Source organism: Saccoglossus kowalevskii, chromosome 22, assembly GCF_978046115.1.
Source record: "Saccoglossus kowalevskii chromosome 22, keSacKowa6.1, whole genome shotgun sequence".
In the NCBI taxonomy this organism is placed as follows: Eukaryota; Metazoa; Hemichordata; class Enteropneusta; family Harrimaniidae; genus Saccoglossus; species Saccoglossus kowalevskii.
In genome coordinates, this window is record NC_140662.1 from 4,678,426 (window position 1) to 4,703,727 (window position 25,302).

Below are 25,302 nucleotides of genomic sequence, written 5' to 3' on the forward strand. Positions count from 1 at the left end.
ATATACATTTACTTATTATGTAAATTAGGTAAATATTATGTATGGATTTCAACCCAAATCAAATCAGGGTCTGTGTAATTTCCCGAGGTATATCAAGCTTCATCAAAATGTGATAATTAATTCTTAAATTATTGATGGAAAGCCAAAAAGTTAACTATTATGTAAATTTGGTAATTACCGGTATTATGGATGTATTTAAACCTAAAACTAATTAGGTCTTATAATATTTATGTACCTAGATTCATTGAAATGAGATGATAAGTACTTAAGATATTGATAGAAATTCTGAAAACTGATTCTTATGTAGATTGTAACATAAAACTAACAAAGTCTGTTTAATTCACAGAGCTCTATGTTCCAAGTTTCATTGAATTGTGATTAGAACTTGAGGTATTGATGGAAAAGCTGAATTATTGTGCAAATTACGTAATTATTATGAACAGATTTCAAACCAAAACTGATTAGGTCTGGGAATCATATTGTATCAGGTCTGTGCATTGTCCTAGAGCATCTATACTGAGTTTCATTGAAATGTGACGATTAGTAATTGAGATATATCATCAGAAATTATGGTCTGTGTATTGTCTTATAGCTTCTATGTACCAAGTTTCATTGAATTATAACAAGTGGTTCTTGAGAACATGGTGCAACAGCATACATACAGATTACAGAATCAAAAATGTAAAAAAAAATTTGCGTCATGTTTCTATTTTCTTATTAAATGCCCTACTTGATAAGATGACCCACGATACAATTTTCTATGAAACCTATTTCTCATATCTTGGAGAGGCAATATGGTAATATTTGCATAAAAAATGATTTATCATATAATAAACTATGTTGTTTTGGCAGCAACTAATAGGCACCTTTAATAACCTGTAGAAATTCAAGACGCATGTGCACTTGCATTTCATTTTATTTAAATAAATAAATAAATAAATAAATAAATAAATAAATAAATAAATAAATAAATAAATAAATAAATAAATAAATAAATAAATAAATAAATAAATAAATAAATAAATAAATAAATAAATAAATCAATCAATCAATCACTCTTACCTTTGTATCTGAGTAATGTAGTTATTCTCTTCTGCCAATATTACCATTTCATGGACATCTTGATGTGAATACTGTTGGATAGGTAAATGTAGTAAATTATATTATAAAGAAGTATTTCTCAATACAAGCAATAAAGTCATGTATGCAAATTCTGGTTTTCTACACTAAATTTCACCATAGACCTTATCATATACTTTTTTAGGTCATTTTTATTTGAGCACCGGTTTAGGAAACAAACACAACAAACATTATACAATAAAAATAGTTTGTCATGCTCTTAAAAAAAGGGTAGAAGTTGGGTTAAGATTTTTGAAAGATTACCTTACTAAAATCTAATGCAGTATATTACCTGTATATTCTTTGTACCATGGCGGAAATAACAATTTGATTTAGAAGTTGTATATATCGTACCACAAGTAGCAAAGATGTGGATTTCTATCACAAATGAGTCTTGAATCTGTCTGCGTGTTTTAGGGCTATGGAGATGAAAAGTAATTAGTCATCACATGGTTAAAGAGACATTAGGATAACTATACATATTTCTGATTTTGATTTTATATAAATTCCTTACAGTTCACAAAACCATATGAAGTGGATGATATTAACACACTCGATCTCTCACATACTGGAATCATGTGCAGAATAGCAGAACAGAGTTTCTTGCATGTATGTGTGAAATTTATTTATTAATTTATTTATTAATTAATTTAAATTTTTCCATTTAATTAATTTAATGTTAAGTTTGGAAATGAAATTAAATTAAAAAGAACTGCCACCGAGATGACTGTGGTAAATAACAAAATATATTAACAGTATATTGATTAAGTGTCTATACAACTGGTCTCCAGATTTGTAGCATATATTAAATGAACACCTATAGTCCCTTCCCCGGTTTTAAAATAATATTAGTATAATAGCTTGTATTAATTTTAAAATAATCTTTGAGATGTGCCAAATTAATCCATCGCAGCACATTTTTTTTACTAATCGTGATTAAAGAAGAATTGTTAAATAATTAGTTAATTCATTTATTTATTTGTTTGTTCGACCATACTTAACAAATCCTGTCCATTCATTTTCCTACAAATGGAGTTCTATAATTTCCAATGAAGTCTTGCATTTTTAGGAAAATCTCCAGTCATAAGTAGCAGCTAATTGACTACACGTTACCTGTTATATCCGTATACTTCAACGACTGGTGCAAATACAACATTGTATTTATTATGAGTTACACTAGGTATCATCTGAACCATAAGTCTGTCTACACCAAGACGTAGCTGATCACGCTGTTGGTAATATAATAAATATAACAACTTCATCACATTTTGTGTTATTCTTTCCCTTTCGAAAAGGCCATCTTATGTAGACAATAAATGAAGGAAAAAACTCACCTATTCTAATCTACTGGGTAAACCCTAACCCTAACACTCCACCCCCAATGTAATTGTAAATGCCCCTTCAGATAACTATAATGGTTCTGAAGAGGGACATATACAATTAAAGAGCAGTGGTCGTCATGCCACGCATGCGCAAGATATGGGTCTTGTACAGACAAAGATAGTGACTGTTGAGCAGGCCAACACAGTAAGTTACCAAGCTTTAATTAGGTAATTCCTTTGATGATTGGAAGGTATCGAAAGAGTCCCTGGTGGTGATTGGTGCACGTCGCGCCCAGGTCAAATCTTGCACTCGTGATTTCTATTGGAATAGCACACTGTTTATGACGGCATGATGACCATCACCTTTTAAAATAGCAGAAAGGCACTGGAAGGGCAGGGTTAGAATTAATAGTAGGGGGTTAAGGGTTCCTAATGAAGTCTTACCTAATCACTAAGCCTTTGTGTGCCAAAGTCAAGTTTTGTTTTGTTTCTTTGCATTTTTTTTTTTTCAAAATGTTGATAAAGACATGTAACCCATACACAGTTATGCCAACCTGGTCAAAAATTATCAAATTAAAATTATAAAAATTACAAAAATATTAGCACAATATTGCATCAAAATTTTGGAGGAACAAATAATGGCGTCCAAAGGGTTACATGTAAATGTAAGTGACCTATTTTCAGATTCATTTACAATGCAATACACAGGCTTGTTCAGCCGCCTCTTCATTCAAAAAACGTGTTTATTCTCAAAGATGGACTAACTTCATAATAAGCCAAGTAAGTTTAAATTACCAAACATGTAAAACAGCATTGTCAACACAAGTAATAGAATCTACACTTAATACCTCAGATCTGTTTGCAGTGATACCATAAACTCCATTTCTACAGAGACCAAAATAAATAGTGCCACCTCTACCAGAGTTTAGAAAAGCACAGACAATCTCAGATATGTCCAAATATGAAATTTTTTGTACTTCAGTCAGAGGCCTGGATAAATAAAAAATAATTAAGTAAGTCAATATTTTTTTTTCAATTTGAAAGTTTAACAGACGTTATTTGTAAATGGCCGCCAGGATTCCATTGAAAGCGGGAGAGTTATGTGACTTGTTTTTCTCCCAAATATCAGTGGTTCCATTCTCTACTGCCATCGGATCCACTGTTTCAAATACAATGGTTTCCATCTCCTGGGAAACAGTAAATGCAATGACATTAGTAAATGAAACACTATGTGGGGAAAAAAAAATCATATTTCTATCTCGCTTTCCCTATTAGGGTTTACATCCAATACATGGTGATGTTATGCCAACATTTGAATGTCTAGATAAACACATTAACCTTTTCACCACCAGTTCCAATTTTCATCACAAATTCAAAAGATTTGTACAAAAATAGTTTTTGAGTAAAAACTGATAATTGACTAAAACTGTTTCTGTTGGCTCCAAAATTATGGTTCATTTCAAGAAAAATGTGGACGAGAAAGTCTGGTGGTTAAAAGGTTAAACAAAACAAGTTTAGTAATGAAAAGTGCATAAGTCAGCAGTGTGTTTGATGTGGCTCCTATGTGACTAAAATATAAACAGACGCTTTGTGTAGACTGGTGTAGATGTGCTTATTTTGGTACTATATTTTTCTGAATGCAAACCAGAAAATGTTACGCCAATCTAAGTTATGACTTTATAATGTTTATTAGTAACACAAATTGCCAATGTTTTGTGTTTATATATTCCAGTACATACCTGATATCATGTGTATCATCATTCTCCACTATGGTTGGCATACCGCAAACATAAAATGGCAGACTTTCATCTCTAACAGTCTGTTACAAGACAATCAGTGAGTTTAGTATCAAACAAAGATTCATGCTCACTGGATCTAAGAGCCTTTCCTGACAGTTTAAGAAAACATATTTTTTTTCTTTTAAAATATATTTCAGTGCCAGACACCAACAGGACTTAATTAAAATTTTGGTAAAATGTGGAAAAAATTTATGTGGATAATTAGCGACTTTGGCACTTATTATTATGTCAGAATTTCAAGTACAAGTACAGACAGTGTATACATATAGCACATATTAATTGCCATATTAATTAACAGAAGCCATCCACATTTGGGATTACCAAACAGGACTGTGTGCATGGCCAGCTATTTATCACTAAATGTTGCAATTTAATGTGTTATCCTGGAATCCACCAGGACTGGTTAAACACAAGCATTCACAGACCTTAAACTATGGATCCGCTAAATCAAATCCATTGAGTCTGCGGCACACTCATCCAAAGATAGGAGATGATTTTTGGTGTTTAACACTGAGTAAGATTTGAACGCAGACATACATTGTTCAACAATTAGTACTAGCAACTGTTTTAATTTTACAAGTGATTTTTGTATGGTTGTACTCGCTAATACATTTATTTCACCATGAAAATCTTTTATGCATGTAACCAAGTTTCAACATTATTGATATGCTTAATTTTGGTGCATATTGGCCAATCAGGTGATAGATAAATAAGAGATGAGTTAAGGACTCAATTCATCTGCCAATCAAGAGATAGATTATATATAAGAAGAGTAAATAATGCTATTCATCTACCAATCAGGAGATATATTACATAAAGTGTGAATGTTAATGATATAAGTAGATTACCACTTGTGCTGCGTTGATGAGATTTGAATCTGAATGGGATATACTGATAGATGAAGCAACGCTTTCTTCTGCAGAAACAAAACAAAATACAATTCAATGGAGTTACACACGATTTTTTTTCTATTATTGCATGTATCACATTAATCTGGGTCCTGCGAATAATAAATTTGCTTATATACCCGAGTAATGGTGAATATTGTGGTTCTTTATTTTCTGTTTAAGTGCAAATTATACCCTTTTAGGAATGAGTGGGAAAGGGCATTGCTCACATTGTTTATGGCCACTGGTGGTATGTGTCCAAAAATAATTTAGAATGCCCAAATAAGGACACTTGCAATGACCAAATATGGACATTCAGAATGAATCAATAGGAATATAAGGAAAAATAATACAGATTCAAATTCCTATCATTTCTTTTACCAATCGTCATCGCCGAGTATAAACCATATGCAAATTTGTACTTGTATAGAACAACGACTGTGTCTAACCTAGACTTTTTACAACCACATCTGTTTTTGTTTCTTCATCGTGGTAGTGATCTTTCACAATTGTTGCTAGGCTACCACTGTTTTGACCATTATTGGGATGGTGATAATCTTTCAAAGATCTTGTCTGTATACTGCAATGTGATGGATCTGGAGCAGATGACACCAGCTGCAATGTCTGCATGGGAACACTGCAAATAAGAATATATAACATAAGGATAGAGATCACGACACACACACAGACATGCATGTATGTTCTTTTATTTCAAGTACACACTATGGTAAAGTATTAAAATGAAAAAAACCTGACTAGGACAACTCTAAACTGATTAACAATCATATTCAGACCGCCATTCACACAGCACACAAAACATGGATGGCTTTATGAGAATCCTCATACACTCAAGAAGGGTAAACAGCACCCTCACACACATAATAAACTAAATTTATTGAATGCGATATAATATGTCACAGATAGTTCACAACATAATTGAACTAGTTTATTATTATTACAGCAAAACCCAAAAAAGTCAAATAGAAAACAGAACAGATAATCTGGTAAAAAATATGAATTACGGTATAAAAAAAAAAATGTTGACTACATACTCATTAAACCTTTTCATCACCAGACTTACTCGTCCAAATTATTCTGCAAATTTTTCTTATATTCTTCAATATTTTTACTTAAACAATCTTCTGAAGGACTATTTTGTGAATTTGTGATGAAAAGAGGAAACAGGTGGTGAAAAAGATTAAGGGTAATATTTGAATTTGTGTATGATTGTACATCACCTTCGTTTGGTTTCTTCTTTATCTAATACTGCATTCATAGTACCAAGGGAATCTTTTTTCAGACAATCAACTTTATTCTCAGCATCCAAAACACTCCTAATTTCCTACAGACAACAATGATAGAACACATTTTCATCTTGTCAAGATGCAAAAACTACAGACTTTATTTTTTTGTTTGTCTATGAATTCTTAATCATTTAATCGTGAAGTATTAGTTAAAAGATGCCAAACAAAAACTCCTGATTACTATAGAATTATCGGAAGCAAAGACTGCAATTGTAATAGTTGTAATAGGTAATGGAAATATCACTATGTGCACAAATCAGTTGATCAAGTCTCATTTGTTGCAAATACCGTATAACCATGCAGTATAACTGACCTATTACACATATTCATTCATCAATTGCATTTTTGTCCCCAACTTGTGACTTGTACCACCTCAATTAAATATATTTTTCTATCTAATCAACTATTTTCTACATTGAGGATTGAAGAGACTGGCTCAGTCATGGTAATTTAATTTTTTATTAATTTTTTCATTATTCACAGATGTGAGTAATTAGAGTGTACATCCCGGATGCAAGGTGATGCGGAAGTGATAAATATGTGATACAAATGCGATTAATGTGCATAAAAGCATGGCGTAACTGCACAAACAATGAAAAATAGTGTGAAAGCCGACTATTAAAGTTGCCATATAATAGTGTATTCATAACATGATAGGAAGAAGAAATATGTGCTGTTCAAATATACCACGGAATGCAATAATGCTAATAATTAATATGTAAATTATGTAATTTTTATATCTGGATTTTAACGGCAAACTAATCAGATCTCTGCACATATGTACCAGCAGCACATACGTAGCAGTTCTTGAGTTGTCAGTGAAAAATACATGCACAAACATGACATGTACACACACAGGGGTCAAAGGTGAAAAATACATGCACAAACACGACATGTACACACACAGGGGTCAAAGGTGAAAAATACATGCACAAACATGACATGTACACACACAGGGGTCAAAGGTGAAAAATACATGCACAAACATGACATGTACACACACAGGGTCAAAGGTGAAAATACATGCACAAACATGACATGTACACACACAGGGTCAAAGGTGAAAAATACATGCACAAACATGACATGTACACATACAGGGTCAAAGGTGAAAAATACATGCACAAACATGACATGTACACACACAGGGTCAAAGGTGAAAAATGCATGCACAAACATGACATGTACACACACAGGGTCAAAGGTGAAAAATACATGCACAAACATGACATGTACACACACAGGGTCAAAGGTGAAAAATACATGCACAAACATGACATGTACACATACAGGGTCAAAGGTGAAAAATACATGCACAAACATGACATGTACACACACAGGGTCAAAGGTGAAAAACACATGCACAAACATGACATGTACACACACAGGGTCAAAGGTGAAAAATACATGCACAAACATGACATGTACACACACAGGGTCAAAGTGCTATAATTGTTGTACACTGAAGTAAATAAACAAGCAGCCTGTCGGCTGAGATAGCTCCGCTGTTAGCAATGCACATGGCAATTAAAGAACAGAAGATATCATTAGAAAATGAACAAATCTGAGAGAGATCCACATGTAGTACCTATATGTATAATATATCAAAGCAATTGGACTTGCGGTTTTCAACAAGAAGTCGAAAATATCACTTTTTACCAAAAATTACAAAAATATTCATCAAAATTAGAGAATTAAAGATATCATCATGAAATGAACAAATCTGAGAGAGGTCCACATGTAGTACCTATATATGTAATATCAAAGCAATTGGACTTGCGGTTTTCAACAAGAAGTCGAAAATATCACTTTTTACCAAAAATTACAAAAATATTCACCAAAATTAGAGAATTAAAGGTATCATTACAAAATGAACAAATTTGAGAGAGGTCCATATGTAGTACCTATATATGTAATATCAAAGCAATTGGACTTGCGGTTTTCAACAAGAGGTCAAAAATATCACTTTTTACCAAAAATTACAAAAATATTCACCAAAATTAGAGAATTGAAGATATCATTACAAAATGAACAAAACTGAGAGAGGTCGACATGTAGTACCTATATATGTAAATATCAAAGCAATTGGACTTGCGGTTTTCAACAAGAAGTCGAAAATATCACTTTTTTTACCAAAAATGACAAAAATATTCACCAAAATTAGAGAATTAAAGATATCATTACAAAATGAACAAATCTGAGAGAGGTCCACATGTAGTACCTATATATGTAATATCAAAGCAATTGCACTTGCGGTTTTCAACAAGAAGTCGAAAATATCACTTTTTACTAAAAATTACAAAAATATTCACCAAAATTAGAGAATTGAAGATATCATCATGAAATGAACAAATCAGAGAGAGGACTACCCAAGGTACATATACACCAAGTATCAAAGCATTCAGGCTTGTAGTTTTCAAGAAGAAGTCGAAAAAGTAAAACATTGACACGGACGACGGACGACGACAACGACGGACGACGACGACGACGACGGACAATCACTCATATGATAAGCTCCGCTCGACAAAGTCGACAGCGGAGCTAAAAATCACCTCTGGTTATTGTCAGCCCAGAAATAATTCTAAGCTATATGGACACTGGGTAACTTTGATTATGTTATACCGGTAATTACCATTTTATGTGACTCTCACAATCCAAGTCACAATATTATTATTTTTTATGTTGTTATTTATTTAGTATGTCGATTTCATTTGCATACTACTTACTTTGTGTGCTGGTGGAGAAACTGTACTAGTGGATGAACTGAAAACCTCCGCAATTCTATGAGAAAAAAGGAGACAAAAAAGAAGAACAAAATTACTTTCTTATCTAATTTTAAAAATGGACTTTAAAGGTCGGGAGTCGTCGCGCCACGCATGCAAGATATATGGGTCTCATATAAAAAAACATGGTGACTTTGACTGTTGCCCAGATCAATGAGTACAAACTGAGACATTACCAAGCTTTGATTAGGTATTTTAGGAAGGCACCAAAAGAGGCATCGGTGGTAATTAGTGTGAGTCATGCCCAGGGCAAACCATATACTTGTGATTTCCATTAGAAGAGTGAATTGGATTATGGGAAAATCAATGTTTATCAACACAAATGTCGCACATGCGCAGCGTGACAACTACCACCCTTTCATTGTTACCAATTCATGTTCTAGTGTTCAGAAATTATACTCTATCTAAGTGAATTTGTTTAGGTATGATAAGTCATAATTGAATGAGAAAAGGTGGAAGCCTACTCGTAAATGCAAATACCCTGAATTTATTCATTTTCCAATAAATTGTACTTCTGGGCATTATAAAAACATTTTGGGGGTCACCAACTTAATTTTCGAGAAACTTGTAATTTAGTGGATAGTGGATATTTTGGCAGTATTATAGTGCTTTCACCACTATAGGTATCAGAGATATAATGCCATATCTCAAATTTTTGGCTGGTGACATAGGCTGAAAAAACCATATATTGTTAATGATTGTTGTCTTAAGTTATTTAAAAAATCTAGATTTTAAAAAGTGTCAAAAAATGCAATTTTTCTTTACCAGCTTTAGGGAATTGTTCTAAAAATAGTGATTTTTTTACAAATAATTTATTGAAAAAGTTTCTCAAAATATGTTACTGTAACACACAACAGAATGCTATCATGTCACTGAGCACTGTCACAAGATTTATGACCAACTTTCTAAACAAATTATGAGTAGGCTTCTACAAGTTCCTATGAAGTTATTACCACAAAGTACCGGTATGCATGAAGACAGTACAGCTTCGGATCTATCGTCGTACCCGATTTCTGTAATTTCAATATTCTCATTTATTATTATACATGTTTTTTCTACTTGTAAAAATGATTTAATGAGAGATAACTGCCAGAAATGGACAAATGTGTGCTACGCTGTGTGAATGTGATGAAGTACGATATTACTACGATATTATTTTCAAACATATTTATACAGCATTTCACAGACACAGACACGAACCCAATTCTATTGAGGAGATTTCTAACAACACCAAGTGTTTGTTCTTTGATAAGGGCACTAGACGTTGATTGTATAATTTGTAGACAATCCACCAGTCCATCCCGTTCAGTGAACACTTTACAATTAGCTGGACATTCATAAAGGAGATTCCTCAGTGCACCCATGGCAACAAACAACACAGAATCATTGGTGAGAAAACGATCATAAAGGTCTGCAAGAAATGAAAAAAAAAAAGATTTATCCCTGTTATTATTACCGAAGGGAACATAAAGCAAAAACTATTTGTACTCAGATTGTTTTTATTTGTTTCACTGATGATCTTTAAAAAAAGTAGATTGGTCAGAAAAAAAATGATTAGATGGAAGATTGATTGATTATTAATTTGCTGATAAGTAAGTCATCTATGATCTGATTAGATTAGTATCTGTCCACACCGTAAAACAGTTAGTGGGAGAATTGAAAAACAAAATACTTGGACAAACTTTGTGAAAAACTAGTTCTTTAGAAAGACTACAGAAAAGCCACCATATTTACCATTAATTACTACCATATTTAGATATATAGATTTATCTATTAGACAAATTAGGTTTTTATTACTAATAAAAAGTCTCAGCCTTTGTTTTTTTGTTTTTTGTGTTTAATTCTTTGAATGCCAAAATCAAGTTTATTTCAGTAATAAATCTAAATAACTATTGGTGGTTACAATTCAAAGTTATTTTAATTTTAGGATCTTGCTTTTCAGACAACTGTTAACAAATATTAAAAACTTTTTTTTAGCCAAAATGAAAGTTGGACTACATGTATAATAACATTACAAAAGACTATGTAAAACTGTGTTTCTGTGTTTATTTCTATGGTATTTACCAAGCTGATGAAAGTATCACTTAACAAATTAGAAAAGTCTTTTTCTGATTTTACTCACCACATAATGCAGATATCCCTCCATTTCGTCCGATACGACCTCTCAGTTTAATATTCCTTGCGCAGTTTAGTAGAATACCTGCTGCCTTACAACAAATGGAAACATCTGGTGATTTGCATATTAACTAAAATTAAAACAAAGTTAAACAAAATGAAAGAAAATAGTAAAATGAAAACTAATGAATATGTGATCTGTTGCCACTTTGGTTCAGTGCAATAAAGTATGTGCGCCCTCTATCAAGAAAAGTCAGTTTTACATTTGTGCCATAGAGGGCTCACTTCATATATTCTAATTTGAGTAAATCAATAAACTAATTTTAAGTTAATAGCTGTCTTCAGTGATCAACATTTTAGATAAAATAAAATTTGATTAATTCAGCCTTTTGTACCAAATTCTCTAACAGTGTTAAAACTGGAGTTAGTTTTTTTTTATCATTTTCAGGACAGCTTTTGTAATTGAAACCAAAAACTTTGTTTTTTAGACATGTGATATAATCAAATGATCTGATTGAAGATATAAGTATGCAATTGTGATGTATGGTATATGATACGTGATGCAGATCTTGTGTCAATCATGTAAATTTCTAACCAAAAGCATCACAGTACAATTACATAGAAAGTTTGCATTGTGGATTACCCCCATATCAAAAAACGCAAAAAACAAACAAAAAAAAGGGTACTAGCAAAACAGCCTAGACAAACACCAATCGTATCTTTTACAGTCTTGTCATTTTGTATTTCTAGAAATATAATTTTTTACGCAATTTTGTGGTGCCCAACTCGCTATTCGGACAACTTTTTAAACTTGCACAACATCTTCATCCCAAATCACACTAGTTGCAAACATTATCATAAATCAAGTATAAACAAATTAGAATTTTCTGTAACCCCCCCCCCCTCAAAAAAAAAATTGTATGTGTAGTTGTTTTGAAACTTATCTGCACTTGTCTTAATTTCCCCTTATACTACTGTAAAATACTTTATTTTAGCTGGAATTAATTTTCGCTGAAAAGAATTTTTGAGTGTTTTTGTATGGAATTTATTTTCACTGATTTTTGACAAGTTGAATGTAAAATACAGAAAAAAAAGGTATATTCGCTTGATTTGATTTTCACTAAATTAAAATTAATTTCAAGCGAAAATTAAGTATTTTACAGTATGTCACATTATTAATCATCTGAATTCCAAATTGTCATTATTCACAAAATAAAATTTGCCGATTTTTTTCCACATTTTTACAAAGATTTTGATCAGGATCAGTATCCAATAAAAAATTATGTGCATTTAGTCCAAAATTAACAAAATTATATAAAAATACATATAAATCTGCAATATAATACACTGACATTTTGGAGGAAAAAAATCTAGCATTACTTTGGTTAATGAAATCTCACCTGAACAATTACATCTAAGTTTGATGTATTGACGATTGCGGGAGCATTGTTGATGTTTTGACTGAGATTCTCCAATATCCCAAGAGTGTTGCATACCACTGCTGTACTGATAGGAGGTGCATGTACACCAAACAACTTACACAATATTACCTAGATACAGAGAAGAAGCGATGCCTAGAGAAAGTCACTTCATAGCCTGATTTAATTAAATGCTGACATCTTCATGAACATGTCTATAATTTATTTAAATTTTAATTCTGATCTAAAAATATGGAATATGATAAATTGATATCAACAACTATGGTAATAACGGTTATTACAAATATCATTGACATATGACAGATTTGCAGAGGGGTTTGGTGGAGGGAATTAATGAGGCATCAACATAATCATTTTAGAAAATAACTATATATATAAAATTTATTCTTTTGCTAGAAAATAAATAAAGCAAGTTTAAATTAGGAGTATGAAAAATAATTATTATTATTAACACATTGTAATCTATGGGAATTGTGAAAAATATTAATAATATTATAATTATTAAATCTTCAATTATGCAAAAATTATTTCATGTACCTGGGCAGGTATGCTTACTAAAGATGGAGGAATGTCATACTGTTGTTTCCATGGCAACCTCTCAGTGAAACCATAATCTAGTGATTGTACCAGAATAGTAACAGGAGTAACATAGTTTAGTACCACTGCTCTGTATAGTTTTTTCCAGCCATCTTTGCAAGGGGAGGCTATAATCCAGTCACCTATCCTTGGTTGGTTAACTAGTTGTTGTAAGGGATCCTGCAAAAAACAACAAGAATACTATAAATGCATTAATTATTCACTGGGTTTTAATTTCGCTATATTCGCTGATAAGTAAAATCTGCTAAATTAAATCTACGTGAACATAACAATTATTACAAACCTCATTGTTTCCTTGACAAATTTGTGAAATTAAATCACAATGAATTTGCTTAAAACATCAAAATAGTGAAATTAAATGTCAGTGAAAATAAATGGTTTTACAATATTGTGAACTTTCATTCCAAACTTGTGAGACTATTTATATATTTTTATACTTTTCAGAAATGTCCCAGAATCACCATGGATACCATGATGGATCTAAAGGACCATATACACAAATTAAGTGGCCGCCAGAATCTCACTGAGGCTGAGAATGCCACAAGCTCTGTTTTTACCCCTCTAATAGTCTCCCATTCTACCCCACCATCAAGTTCCCCTGGCCTATGTAACCATGGTATTTGGAACAGAGGACTTGATTATGGGGTGAATGGTACACTATTTGAAGGGAAAAAGACAAGTCTTGGGAAACTATTATTATATAATTCTGTACATTTCACAGACCATCTTGATGAGTAGATGGTCATATGCAGTACAAAAACTATACCTTATGAATACATACATAAAACAACATAATGCAACCTTCCCAGCATACATGAAACCAGCACTACATTGCATACATGGTAGCCATGGTAACAGAGAAACTTAAACTTTACCTTATATTTGAGGACAGTTTCAAGAATTCTGATATTTTGTTTTGTATCTTCATTCAGTATCTGTGCCCAGAAATATTGTCCATCAATGTAATTTTTGATTACGAGATCACACCATGTGATGGTTTCCTGAAAATAATGTACATGAATAAGGGTTCCGATATATGAATCAGGGTTTTTACAGGTTTCAGGGTTTCTATATGAATTAGGGTTCCTACAGGTTTCAGGGTTTCTATATGAATTAGGGTTCCTACAGGTTTCAGGGTTTCTATATGAATTAGGGTTCCTACAGGTTTCAGCGTTTCTATATGAATTAGGGTTTCTACAGGTTTCTATATGAATCTGGGTTCCTACAGGTTTCAGGGTTTCTATATGAATCTGGGTTCCTACAGGTTTCAGGGTTTCTACATGAATCTGGGTTCCTACAGGTTTCAGGGTTTCTATATGAATTAGGGTTCCTACAGGTTTCAGGGTTTCTACATGAATCTGGGTTCCTACAGGTTTCAGGGTTTCTACATGAATCTGGGTTCCTACAGGTTTCAGGGTTTCTATATGAATTAGGGTTCCTACAGGTTTCAGGGTTTCTATATGAATTAGGGTTTCTACAGGTTTCAGGGTTTCTATATGAATTAGGGTTCCTACAGGTTTCAGGGTTTCTATATGAATTAGGGTTCCTACAGGTTTCAGGGTTTCTATATGAATTAGGGTTCCTACAGGTTTCAGGGTTTCTATATGAATTAGGGTTCCTACAGGTTTCAGGGTTTCTATATGAATTAGGGTTCCTACAGGTTTCAGGGTTTCTATATGAATTAGGGTTCCTACAGGTTTCAGGGTTTCTACATGAATCTGGGTTCCTACAGGTTTCAGGGTTTCTACATGAATCTGGGTTCCTACAGGTTTCAGGGTTTCTACATGAATCTGGGTTCCTATAAGTTTTAGGGCTCCTACATGAATCAAGGTTCCTACAGGTTGAATTTGAGTTCCTACATGGTTCCAGGGTCCCTACATGAATCCAGGCTTCTACATGTTCCCGGGTTCCTACATGAATCTGGGTTCCTACAAGATCAAAGTAGATCTGAATACTTCAAATATGTAAATTAATATTGTACATGTAAAGCAGAAAATTGACAGGGAACAAACAATAGGAGTTCAAACTTGCCTTCGAATATCAGAATTTTTTTCCTCTAAAAGTTTTTTCTGTATTTTTTGTAATTCTTTTGTTAATTAGAACCAATTGAATCTTATTTCCCATTAATCATAGATCACTGTCACCAGAACTGCTCACACAATAATTACATTTTACATGTTGATATTGGAACATTTTTAGAAATCTTCTTAATGCCAGATGTGTATTTACAGGCAAGCTGGTTATTCAAATAATTGTCAAAATTATGTGTTATAGTTTTACTATGATTATAAACAAGCCATGCATGGCACAGTCCCCGTTAGTTATCAAATTTAAGATATATAGTTATGTTTATATTAATATTAATATAGCTGGAATATAACCATGTCAGGAATATGATTTTTTTAACATTAAAATGATTGACATTTGTATCTGATCGTCAAAAAAGTACTTGTTCATATTGAGAAATATTGCTCTGGAACAGCATTCAAAATCAGCCATTTTGAATACAGGTATATATATATATATATATATATATATAACATGATGTATAACGAATATATAAAATTTGAATATAATCAGTCAAAGCATTTAAGAGATATAGCTCTAGAAGCCCAATCATTAAAACAAAATGGCCGCCAGTCAGCCATTTTGAATCCAATCTGAAAAATAAAATGACATGCATCAGGAACCTGTAATGTCTAATGTGTGTTTATATAATCCATCCATAAATGCAAGAAATGCTTTATATTCAAGGATTTTTTTAGCACAAAAATAGCACACCAATATATCCGTGACATGATGTATAATAAATATTAAAAATTTGAACATAATCAGTCAAAACAAGTCAGACATATGGGTCTGGAAACCCATTCATTAAAACAAAATGGCCGCCAGACAGCCATTTTGAATCTGATCTGAAAAAATAAAATGACGTGCATCAGGAACCCGTAATGTGTACCAGCAATGTATGTACCAAGGTTGAACAAAATCCATCCATAAATGCCAGAAATGCTATTAATATTTGATGATTTTTTAGTACAAAAATGACAACCATTCGGCCATTTTGAATAGGATCGTCAAACCAATATATCTGTCTATCTATGACATGATGTATAAAGAATATTTAAAATTTGAACATAATCAGTCAAAACAAGTCGGAGATATGGCATGAGAACCACATTGATTAATACAAAATGGCCGTCAGTCGGCCATTTTGAATGTTATCTGAAAAACAAAATTATTTGCATCAAGGTCCCATAATGTCTAATGCATATACCAAGTTTGAACAAAATCCATCTGTAAACAGCCGAGAAATGGTTGATTTTTATGATTTTTTAGCACAAAAATGGCCGTCATTCGGCCATCTTGAATCAGATCGTAAAACAAAATGATGTGCATCAAGGTCCTATAATGTCCAACGTATATACAAGGATTGAACAAAATCCATCTGTAAACAGCCGAGAAATGCTTGATTTTTATGATTTTTAGCACATAAATGGCTGCCATTCAGCCATCTTGAATCAGATCATTAAACAAATTGACGTGCATATGTATGATATCATGTATGATGTATGTGTGAAGTTTGATTGTAATTGGTCCAGGCAATTCTAAGATACAGGTCCGGACGCACGCACAGACGCACGCACACACGCAAGCATGGACGCACAGAGGTCAAAACATAAGTCCCTGTTTTCGGACTGCGTCCAAACGGGGACTAATTAATATAGTAACTACTGTGAGAATGTTTATGTTTTGAACTGCACAATTTCCATGGTTACCAACAAGCATTTCTGTTTTTATGACAGGTTTGTGGAACTCGTATAGAATGAATGTTTATTGTGTCACCATGGTTATCAACGTAATTCTTTCCTGCATTTCTTAACCTTTTCCCCACTAGACTTTTTTGCTCAAATTATACTGCACTTTTTTCTTATATTCTTCAATATTTCTGGAAATGAACCCTAATTTTGGAGCCAACAGACAAAATTTCAGTTAAATTTCAGTTTTTACTCAACAAATTTGGATTCAAAGGTTAAATCTAATTTTGCATCACTGTAATTTTTACCTCTATATTAATGAGTTTTCTCTCCATGGCAGGCCATACTATGTCATCATGTTTGAGCAGTTCATCACTTATCTTAACATCCTGGTCACTTGTCGTATCAAAGAGATCAACACCATATATGACTTCAACAGAAACCACTATCAGACATAGAAAACAGTTTCTGGTCAATTTGTTTTCCACAAGATATGAGCATTAATTTTTCTAAAAACTATTTATATTTCATGCAATTTCTTTGTTTGTAATAAACTCTGACAAAAACCACACACTTTTAACTAGCATTTTATTTTTTTGGCCTCAGGTGAATAGAGTAAATAAGAATTAAACATTCTATAATCTCAAATATTGATTCAGAATCAAATGTTTGAATATATTCTAGCTATCATTTATTATCTGAATCACCTCTGTTTCACAAGTTTAGATCTGAGATTTTGGATTACAGCAGATACAACATTTACTGTACAATCATTAAAGGTTTTCCCATGAGAACTACAATATTTTTACTGAGACGTGATGAATTGTGATGCAAAACATTGTAATTCATCTTTACTCCATGAAAAATTAATTTACCCTCAAAATTAGGTGTCAACATCTGTATTTCATTCAAAAAGCTGAATTCCAATGCATCGATAATTTTAGCTCATGCACACTGCGTAAACACATTCGAAAGTTAATCATTTTTAAAAACATTTTATTATTAATACTGTAGAATACTTTATTTTCGCTATTTTCGCTGAAGGGGTGATTCTGTGAAAATAAAATCCAGCGAATATACTTTTTTTCCTATATTTCACATTAAACTCATCAAAAATCAGTGAAAATAAGTTCCATTAAAACGCCCAAAAAGCCTTTTCAGCAAAAATTAATTCCAGCGAAAATAAAGTATTTTACAGTAATTCAAATTGGCCAAAATTAAAAAAAAATATCATCAAAAAACAAGCTTGGGTACCTGTTGTCACCATTGAAACAAGCTTTGGTACCCATTGTCACCATGGACACAAACTTGAGTATCCGTTGCCATCATGGAAAATGCTTGGGGACCCAATGTCACCATGGAGGCAATCTTGGATACCCAATGTCATCATGCGAACAAGTCTAGGTATCTGTTGTCACCATGGAAACAATCTTTGGTTACCACTATTTTACATGTTGTCATAGAATTGAGGTAAATATGAATAAATAATTCAATAAAATCACTTTGTTGTTTCATCCTGGTTTGCCATGAACTGTATAATAAGAACATTCAGATAATTTACCTGTTTTTGGCAACTGTTTAAAAATAGATGGGTCATCTTTTATGGAGATTCTTTTAAGACTTCCAACCAGTACTTTATCTTGGGTTAGTTTTCTCAGTAACTCAGTGGCTTCATCTGAAAACCTGATATGTCAAATGTTTTGTGTTTAGCATATGCTCATTCTTGTTGTACAGCTTTCTGTTTTTTATTTTATTTTTACTATTTTTTTATTACATTTAAACTATATTCTTTTAGGCTTTTATCAATTATGTCTATTTCTGAAAATTGTGATAATGTTTATACTGTTAATAAATTATAAAGCAAAAGGATAAGGTAATTTTTTTTAAATAGGAATAGATTTTTGAGCATATTAAAGGTTTTTATTTTTATATTGCATCATGATGAAAACAATATATTATGCTTTGTGCCGTTTTTTCTATATTTCATTGAACGAGTACAGCCATAATTTTTGCTCATAACATGAAGTATATATATATAGTTGTATCTTAGTGTTTTTATCAAGATATAAGAAACAAGGCATAGTCTCTATCATGCCATAGTAAGCAAAACTGAAAACTAAACAATTTTGAATCAGAACCTGATTCAAGTATAACATAATGTGTAAAGATTTATTTAAATGTTAACTTTGAAGTGGACGTCATTCATCCATCATCAATTGGATTGTGAAACAAATGTACTACATTTGTATATATGTGTGAAGTTTGTTTTTTTCTTTTGATTTTTAGAATGATCATCTATTAGCAACTTTATGAGTTGAGACAATGTCAATGACACAACATTAAATACAATATAATCTGGGTTGCTCTAAAAAGTTTGATGTCTTAAATTGTTATGTGTGAAGTTTGAACATGATTGGGTCAGACATACAAAAAGATATGGCCCCAGAAGAGTAAAGTTTTTTCATCAGTTACAAAGTTAAGCCATTTTAATAATTTTTACCACATGATATTAAAATTTTGATACTTATAATTGCAAATAATAAATCATGCCAAATTGGATCAAAATTTAATTGATAATTAAAGAAATAAAAACCATAATACCAATACCGAAATTTTGGTGCGAAAAATTAAAAAGTCATACCTGTTCCGTTCATTGCTATCTCCTTTCAACCCATATACATCACAGACATGGATCAGATGATCGAGTTTGAATTTCATTACTTCTTTCTGATTTTCAATATTTCTGAAGGTGAGTGTTTGCAGCAAGCTTGTCGTCTGCTCAACCATTACTATGAACTCATCAGGTACATCTACTGGAATAGAAACAAGTCCAAAAATTATATGGTATGTAGTTTCCATAATTTATTTTCATAATTCGTATTTTTTAATAAAACATGTTAAAATTAAGTTAATAAATAATTACTGATGACACAACAAACCCATTACCTTCATTTTTATAAATATCATGATTCAAACCGAACGGGAAGGTTTCTATTGGCAAATGGAATACAGTGAAAGGCCTTGCTTACAAACGCATTTATAAAATCTTGTAAATGACGATTATCAAATTTTATTTTATTTCAAATATTTATTAGTGAGTGCGCTAAATATTGTCTATGCTCATATTACAAGTGCACACCTTCTCATAACATATTAACTGCAACTACCAACATAAGGAGCTTGCTGATTGGATAACTATCTCATTAATATTAATTAGAACTAACAAAGATGTCACAATACTCTTTCTGGATTGGTCAATTTGAAATCTTGTATCCATTTTGATTTATTAAGATATAAAACTAAAGTTATAACAACCACAGATTTATGTCATTCACTGTAACATTGTAACATTTTCAAATGATGTCATTGCACGCCACGCTAATTTAACTTTCAAAATTTATATTAAATATCTATAAAAAATGAAGAGAAGGGGTTTATAGTTTAATCCAGTATGCAATCAATACAATTTCTTTCTAAGACGTGCTTCTATTTAAGCAAATACAATATATTAGACAAAATAACATTTGTGGTACCAAATGAGTAAAAATGTTGTATATATCACTTAGACAACTGGAAAACAACAATTATTTTCTAGCTGTCTTCTCACTATTATGTCAAGTCCAGATTTAACATCTGCCTGGAGTTTCTCCACCAATTAGAAAGCTTCATTGGCAGGTTTTATCTACATTGAATACCCAGTTTTGAAGTCTAACTTATGATATCATGTCAAATTCCAGAGCGTTTAAAGCAGAGGGGTCGTCACCTGCGTACACGCATCATAGCCGTCGTATTGTGAGTAGCCAACTAACATACAAATTTCTGATTCACAAATTTCGTTCACTGATTAACATGGGCCCTACACAACCAGTTGTGACATCATTGTCCATAAGTTGTTTTATCACAGAGACACACATATGTATACACAGATTTTATGGTTCTATAATATGAGAATTTCTTAGCAGTCATTTCATATTTTTAACTTATAAAACTAATTACCATAGAAACCTGAGGAGAAAGAAGTGATATCTTGAAATAATGACGTCAAGTTTCTTGATTTACAAATTCTTCGTTTAGCTTCATTATTACCTCTTGCCAGCAAATTTAGTAGCATACAGACATGAGATCTGTCAAGAAAAAATAGTACTGCATTTTAATTGTTTTATTTGAAGAGAATTCTCCCAAAATAATGCATATAAATCAAACATGGCAATTATTTCAATTGATTGTGATCTCAATTTCATTTTTAATTAGTCAAGGTCATTATCACCTGAAATAAGTAGTAAATTTCTTTGATCTCAGAAAACATACGCAGGTTGTCACTATGCCCAGTTTTTGCGAATACTCAATGTCACATGGTGTCTCTGAATGCCTTGTATGGTAACAGATGCTTTGAATGGCTTCAAAGAGTTGATCCTCTCTTCCATCCACACACTGCAGCATTCTCACCCCGTCTTCCATACTCCTGTGAGTGGTCAATAAATACCTTACAGTCAAATGATCGCTGAAATCTGATTGGGCGAGAAAGCCACGAGACTTGTCCCTTAAATAGTGTTGCGTTCTCTCTTGTCATAACATTGACTTTGCCAAATTCAATGGTTAGTACATATATCAACAGGTGAGATGACCGTAGAGAATAGACCCCTTTCATAAGTTGAACACCCTCAGTCACTTCCTGTTTGAGAATGACTGAAACGGAGGCCAGTAGGTATGAAACTGCACTGTTTCCATAGACAGGTCCTACTACTAGACATGCGGACACGCATGGGACTGTCCGGGCACACGTGGGGGTGGGGAAGGGGGGACACAGACACAGCAGCTATCCGGAAAGTACTGTTTTAAAAGTAAGAAACACTGTGAATTTTGAATTTATTTCTATTTTGACCCAGTGCTATGCTGAAAGATGATTCTATACTATGTTAATGAAGTTTTCAAGATTGGTTTGTGTGTTCTTTTTTGCTAAAAATCATATGAAAAAAAAAAAAAAAGAAACGTTGTTGATCACTATCTGCCATAGAGACCCAATTTGGGGTACCGGTAATATCTTAGTTTTTGTACTGGAAACTGCATGCATACAACTGATATATTTTCTATACCTACTAAGCTTAAATATCTACTGACCTCACTTTCAGTCATTCTGTAACAGGAAGTGTTTGAGGGCGCTTGACTAATGAAAAGGGTCTATGGAACTCTATTTTAGGGGGAAATAAGTCTAGCGACTGTCTCACTCTCAACAAGATTTGCATCTAAAGTATATTACGTTTAATAAATAAAAGAGAAAACAAAATAACTTAGTAATATACTGAGGTTTTTCCAATGTGTGGAATAACCACATGAGCATTGAGGTTGTGTAGATAATGTTACGAAGTGTTAAACATGTTTAAATAATTTAATATTTTGATAATAATTGAATTTCATGAGGGCATATGTGAATTGTCAAACATTCATTTATGAAAGTTGCAGTACATTTTGGCTGTATATAAAATATGAATAAAAATGTTTGCTGCCATGTTTGCTAGATATTAGAAGCACTTCTTTAACAGAAGCACATGGAAACCAAATATTGCATTTTTATTGTATAGTGGATCATTCAAATAAAATTATTTTTGACTCAGCACTGTCATTCACAAATGTACATGCACACTAATAGAAAAAAGATGGTATGTTTACTGTCTCACAACATTATAATTCCTAATTTATGAATAATCATATTATAGTACTGAGTTTTCATTTCCAATATACATAAAATAAAGTTAATTTACCATATTCCAAAATAGTTAAGGGTATCCCCATTACCTCAATGAAGCTGTACAACACCAGTATTCTCCAATTACTTATGGTACATCCCGTTTGGTTGTATATAGGTACGTGGGCTGGAGGGATTTATATACAAGTCATTTATATATTTGATAACAATTTCTTTATTCCAATTTTCTCCAATTCAATTACATTATGCAGACAATTTGGGAAGGGGGCACAATTATACAACCCTCCCCTCAAGTTTTCAAATAGAGAATCCTTTATCAATATTAGGTGGAAAATTTCTTGTGAATCGCTTGCCATGAAGAAACATATACCATGGTTGCTTCTTTTAAAAAACAACACTACAGGTAAGCCATGCACCATGGTTTTGGTCAAGGTTTACATGCAAACGTTTTTGTTTTGCACACAGGTAGATCTTGTTTGTCTAATGTCTTTGAATTTCTGGCTGTTTGTGCTTCAGGAGCTTGACAAGGGTATACCTGTTGATGTGGTTTATCTAATTTTGCAAAGGTATTTGATGAGATTCCTCATAGATAGCTTCCAAGTAAACTTAAGGTCACAATATGGCATTGGAGTAGAATTAATCAAATGGATATCAGCAAGGTTATACAAATGTTCAAGGCAGAAAGCAGTTAATAGTGGAGGGGCACAAGGATTATTTTTGGGACCTGTCTACGGTATGATCAGGAGCTTGACCCACTCTGCTACCCACTCTGCTGAGACGAATACGGGCAACATACATTTTTTGTTTGGTTGGTTTAAAGTTGTATTGCTCATAACTTTAAAGTTCAACAAGCAGCCTGTCGGCTGAGATAGCTCCGCTGTTAGCAATGCACATGGCAATTAAAGAACAGAAGATATCATTAGAAAATGAACAAATCTGAGAGAGGTCCACATGTAGTACCTATATGTATAATATATCAAAGCAATTGGACTTGTGGTTTTCAACAAGAAGTCGAAAATATCACTTTTTACCAAAAATTACAAAAATATTCATCAAAATTAGAGAATTAAAGATATCATTATGAAATGAACAAATCTGAGAGAGGTCCACATGTAGTACCTATATATGTAATATCAAAGCAATTGGACTTGCGGTTTTCAACAAGAAGTCGAAAATATCACTTTTTACCAAAAATTACAAAAATATTCACTGAAATTAGAGAAATAAAGATATCATTACAAAATGAACAAATCTGAGAGAGGTCCACATGTAGTACCTATATATGTAATATCAAAGCAATTGGACTTGCGGTTTTCAACAAGAAGTCGAAAATATCACTTTTTACCAAAAATTACAAAAATATTCACCAAAATTAGAGAATTGAAGATATCATTACAAAATGAACAAATCTGAGAGAGGTCGACATGTAGTACCTATATATGTAATATCAAAGCAATTGCACTTTCGGTTTTCAACAAGAAGTCAAAAATATCACTTTTTACTAAAAATTACAAAAATATTCACCAAAATTAGAGAATTAAAGATATCATCATGAAATGAACAAATCTGAGAGAGATCTACCCAAGGTACATATACACCAAGTATCAAAGCATTCAGGCTTGTAGTTTTCAAGAAGAAGTCGAAAAAGTAAAACATTGACACGGACGACGGACGACGACGACGGACGACGACGGACAATCACTCATATGATAAGCTCCGCTCGACAAAGTCGACAGCGGAGCTAAAAATGTATATTGCCCGTAACTTTAACTGTTGTTAACTGGCAATTTAACACCCAGTTACAATTTGGAAGTGGTTTCACAAAAGTGGGTGTGGTTTTTAAAATATGGGCGTGGTGATGTTTCATAATTCGATGTCCGTAACTCGAACAATTCAGCATTCCACAGTTGTGTAATTGTGAATTTCTGATTTGATCTCAGCTATTCTGAATTTATTTGGGGGAAAACAAATTATTTTATTCTCCGTCTTTGACATTTGATGTCACGTAATACAAGGCAGCTCTTAATTGGCACGGAAGACAAAAAAAATTCTTATGCTATTAATTGATGTATTTCAGTATTATGTGTCGGAATATAGGGGTGTCGCAAGTTACAATTGTGGCGCTGTACGTGCACTAGCTCACGGTTGAACTTTCACAAATCCGACCACAAACAAACGTCATAGTTATCGGCACAGTCGCGATATCGGTCACTATGTGACTCAACGAACGCTGGGTTGTTGACCCCATGCTTAAATAATGTTGATCGAATATTAAAATACCCCACAAAGATGACCTAGCATATTATACAAAGAAAACAAAGTATTACCACTATGATGTCTAAAATCCCATCAGATCACGTAGTTGGTTTCGTTGAACTTTGCGGTCGATATCGAAGATCGGGGTGCCCCATCGACTGTCAACAACATGTAACCAATCACGCGACTTGTTATTGTGTCTGTCACTTCGCTGTTTTT

The 25,302-nt window shown here is 32.6% G+C and overlaps 1 protein-coding gene across 1 annotated transcript in view; it reads right to left on the reverse strand.

Annotated features, from left to right (window-relative positions):
* The window catches only part of LOC144351907 (uncharacterized), a 28,478-nt gene extending 3,225 nt beyond the window's left edge, over positions 1 to 25,253 (reverse strand). The window contains exons 1-20 of the mRNA XM_085496134.1: positions 25,155 to 25,253; positions 21,391 to 21,585; positions 21,120 to 21,247; positions 19,765 to 19,936; positions 18,685 to 18,806; positions 17,432 to 17,568; positions 14,241 to 14,366; positions 13,306 to 13,524; positions 12,730 to 12,879; positions 11,337 to 11,460; positions 10,274 to 10,625; positions 9,158 to 9,212; positions 6,366 to 6,469; positions 5,577 to 5,764; positions 5,089 to 5,156; positions 4,181 to 4,260; positions 3,242 to 3,431; positions 2,233 to 2,348; positions 1,412 to 1,538; positions 1,063 to 1,133 (exon numbers count right to left, since the gene is read on the reverse strand). Of these exons, the coding sequence (XP_085352260.1) occupies positions 1,063 to 1,133; positions 1,412 to 1,538; positions 2,233 to 2,348; positions 3,242 to 3,431; positions 4,181 to 4,260; positions 5,089 to 5,156; positions 5,577 to 5,764; positions 6,366 to 6,469; positions 9,158 to 9,212; positions 10,274 to 10,625; positions 11,337 to 11,460; positions 12,730 to 12,879; positions 13,306 to 13,524; positions 14,241 to 14,366; positions 17,432 to 17,568; positions 18,685 to 18,806; positions 19,765 to 19,936; positions 21,120 to 21,247; positions 21,391 to 21,581 (2,720 nt within the window). The 5' untranslated portion in view covers positions 21,582 to 21,585; positions 25,155 to 25,253. The remainder of the gene's footprint in view (positions 1 to 1,062; positions 1,134 to 1,411; positions 1,539 to 2,232; positions 2,349 to 3,241; positions 3,432 to 4,180; positions 4,261 to 5,088; positions 5,157 to 5,576; positions 5,765 to 6,365; positions 6,470 to 9,157; positions 9,213 to 10,273; positions 10,626 to 11,336; positions 11,461 to 12,729; positions 12,880 to 13,305; positions 13,525 to 14,240; positions 14,367 to 17,431; positions 17,569 to 18,684; positions 18,807 to 19,764; positions 19,937 to 21,119; positions 21,248 to 21,390; positions 21,586 to 25,154) is intronic.
* Between the last annotated feature and the right edge of the window lie 49 nt (positions 25,254 to 25,302).